The following is a 2288-nucleotide window of genomic DNA, read 5'->3' as shown; positions in this document are numbered from 1 at the left end:
TTCATAATTCACCATTCACTTCTAGATATATGAGTAATAATTATTAAATTAAAAACAATAACAAACGAGGAATTAATGAACCTTGTAAAAGAGATAAGAGAAGTCATCGTAGGAGTATTTCTTTGATTTGAGATAATAAATTGTGAAGTAAGTTGTTTTTTCTTCTTAATTACATCATCAATACAACATTCAATTGGAGTACAAAGATATTCTTCAATATGAAGAACTTTTTGTCTTATGAGTTCAGAAGGGAGAGGGTGTTCTGTTGTAATATATAATTTTTTCTTCCATATATCTTTTATAGTTATATTTTTATTATCTTTTGTTTTAATGATAGGTATTTCAGATATGAATTTATTTGTTTGATCTTTATCTTCTAATTTCTTAACAGAACCTATTTGAATAAAAGATGTGTTAAATGGTAATTCATTAATGTCTTTATTTTGATTAATTATTGTAATAGTTCCATTCAATGTAACACCAAGTGATTTTGTCATTTGTGTAATTGCTTCTCCAATTCGTAATTCTGATCGATAGATATATTCTTTGTTTTCTAATTCACCCCATTCTTTTCCTATAAATTTTACAAAATAATATTCTCCAATATACATGAGACTTTTATCATTTTTCATTTTATATAATTCTCCCATTTTCAAATAACATTCTGAAACTTTATTCATTTCTTCTTTATATTTATAATATTCAATTAATATTTCATTCATTTTTATACTATAATCATACATCTTTCCTTTTGTAAAATATTCAATACTTTTATTTATACTTCTTTCAATTCCATTTTCATTAAATGGATATTCTCTATCATTTTCTTTAATTTTAATTTCTTTTTCTTCTATTTTTGTATAAAATGGTATTTTATTTATTTTAATTAAATCTTCTTTTATTGGTTTAATACAATACCATATTATTTCAATTATTTTATTCATTCCAATTCCTGCTTCAATATAATTCCCACTTTTTTCTTGTGTTTGAACAACTTTATCAATCCATGTATAATATAATCTTGGATACTTTTGATATTTCTTTGAAATTTCAATATATTTTTCTTGAATAAGATTCATATCTGTTTTATATTTGTCCATTTTAATTAATTCATGTGAAACATTTAAAATTTCTTTAATTTGAAAGATAACTTTATTTATATCATTTTTAAATAAACTCTTTTCTTCTTTATTCTTTATTTCTGCTTCTAATGTTTCTTCTAACATTATACTTTCTTTTAATTGAAGTTCTGTAATTGCTGTAATTGAATAATATGTTGTATTTGAAAGTGTTTTATGATATTTATAATCTATTTCAAGTATTCTTTTATAATATTTATAACATTTCTCTCTAATTGTCTTTTCTTTATCATTCATCATTTTTATGATATTTCTAATTAAAGGAAATGAAAATATTTTTATTTTCAAATAATCTATATTTTCTCTTATTATTATTTTATCTATTCCATTAATGAGTTGATCTAAATATTCATTTCTCATTGGAATATAAAATAATAGATTTACCATTATATCAATATATTTTTCTTTTATTTCTTCTTTTTTATTTAATATATTAGTAACTTCTTGAATGATTATTTTTCCACTTTCAATATAAATTTCTTTAAGTGTTATTGTCATCTTCATTGCTCGTCCAACATTTCCTTCTGTTTCTATTATTTTATACTTTTCTTCTTCTTTCTTTTCATTTCTTCTTATAGATTTATATTCTTCATTCTTATTTATTTCTATTTTCTCTCTTTCTTCATATCTTATCCTTCCTTTTATTTCTTCTCTCTTTATCATTCTATCAATATCTATTTCTGTATTTCTAATTCTTTCTACAATTTTTATATCTCTTCCTATTTTTTGATACCCTTTTAGAATAAATTTTATTGTATCTGCCATTTTCTCTTCTTCTTCTTCATTCATCATTATTTTATTATTCTGAATCATCATCAAAAAACAACAATAAAAGATAATATGTTCCCATTCTTCTCCTTTATTTTGCCATTCTACAATATTATTACTCTCTTTCAAATATTCTTTAATACATATTTCTTTTGTTTTATTATTAATTCTTTTTATAATTTCTTTATTGTAGAATAAGAATGTAATTATATAACTTGTTCTTTTTGATATTTTTAATGTTTCAACAATATATTTCCAATATTGTACAAATTGTTTATTTATTACTTCATTTTGTGTTTTTATTGAGAAGATTCCTTTGTAAAATTCTTGATTAATGATGAATAGATTAAAAGATTCTGATACATCAAATTGATGATTAAT

At 21.0% G+C, this 2288-nt stretch overlaps 1 protein-coding gene across 1 annotated transcript, besides 7 other annotated features; it reads right to left on the bottom strand.

Annotated features, from left to right (window-relative positions):
* Window positions 1-8: 8 nt before the first annotated feature.
* Window positions 9-1955, bottom strand: EDI_142380 (DNA double-strand break repair Rad50 ATPase, putative; the record flags this gene model as incomplete). The annotated part of the gene is made up of 2 exons (XM_001735458.1): window positions 9-21; window positions 67-1955. The coding sequence occupies 2 exons, from the start codon at window positions 1953-1955 to the stop codon at window positions 9-11; spliced, it is 1902 nt and encodes a 633-aa protein (XP_001735510.1).
* Window positions 35-55: a sequence feature (AT_rich).
* Window positions 687-715: a sequence feature (AT_rich).
* Window positions 770-941: a microsatellite.
* Window positions 1409-1459: a sequence feature (AT_rich).
* Window positions 1503-1575: a sequence feature (AT_rich).
* Window positions 1657-1796: a microsatellite.
* Window positions 1693-1866: a microsatellite.
* Window positions 1956-2288: the final 333 nt, after the last annotated feature.

This window comes from Entamoeba dispar, genomic scaffold, assembly GCF_000209125.1.
Source record: "Entamoeba dispar SAW760 scf_1105229459145 genomic scaffold, whole genome shotgun sequence".
NCBI lineage: Eukaryota > Evosea > Mastigamoebida > Endamoebidae > Entamoeba > Entamoeba dispar.
This window is presented reverse-complemented; position numbering and strand designations above follow the sequence as displayed.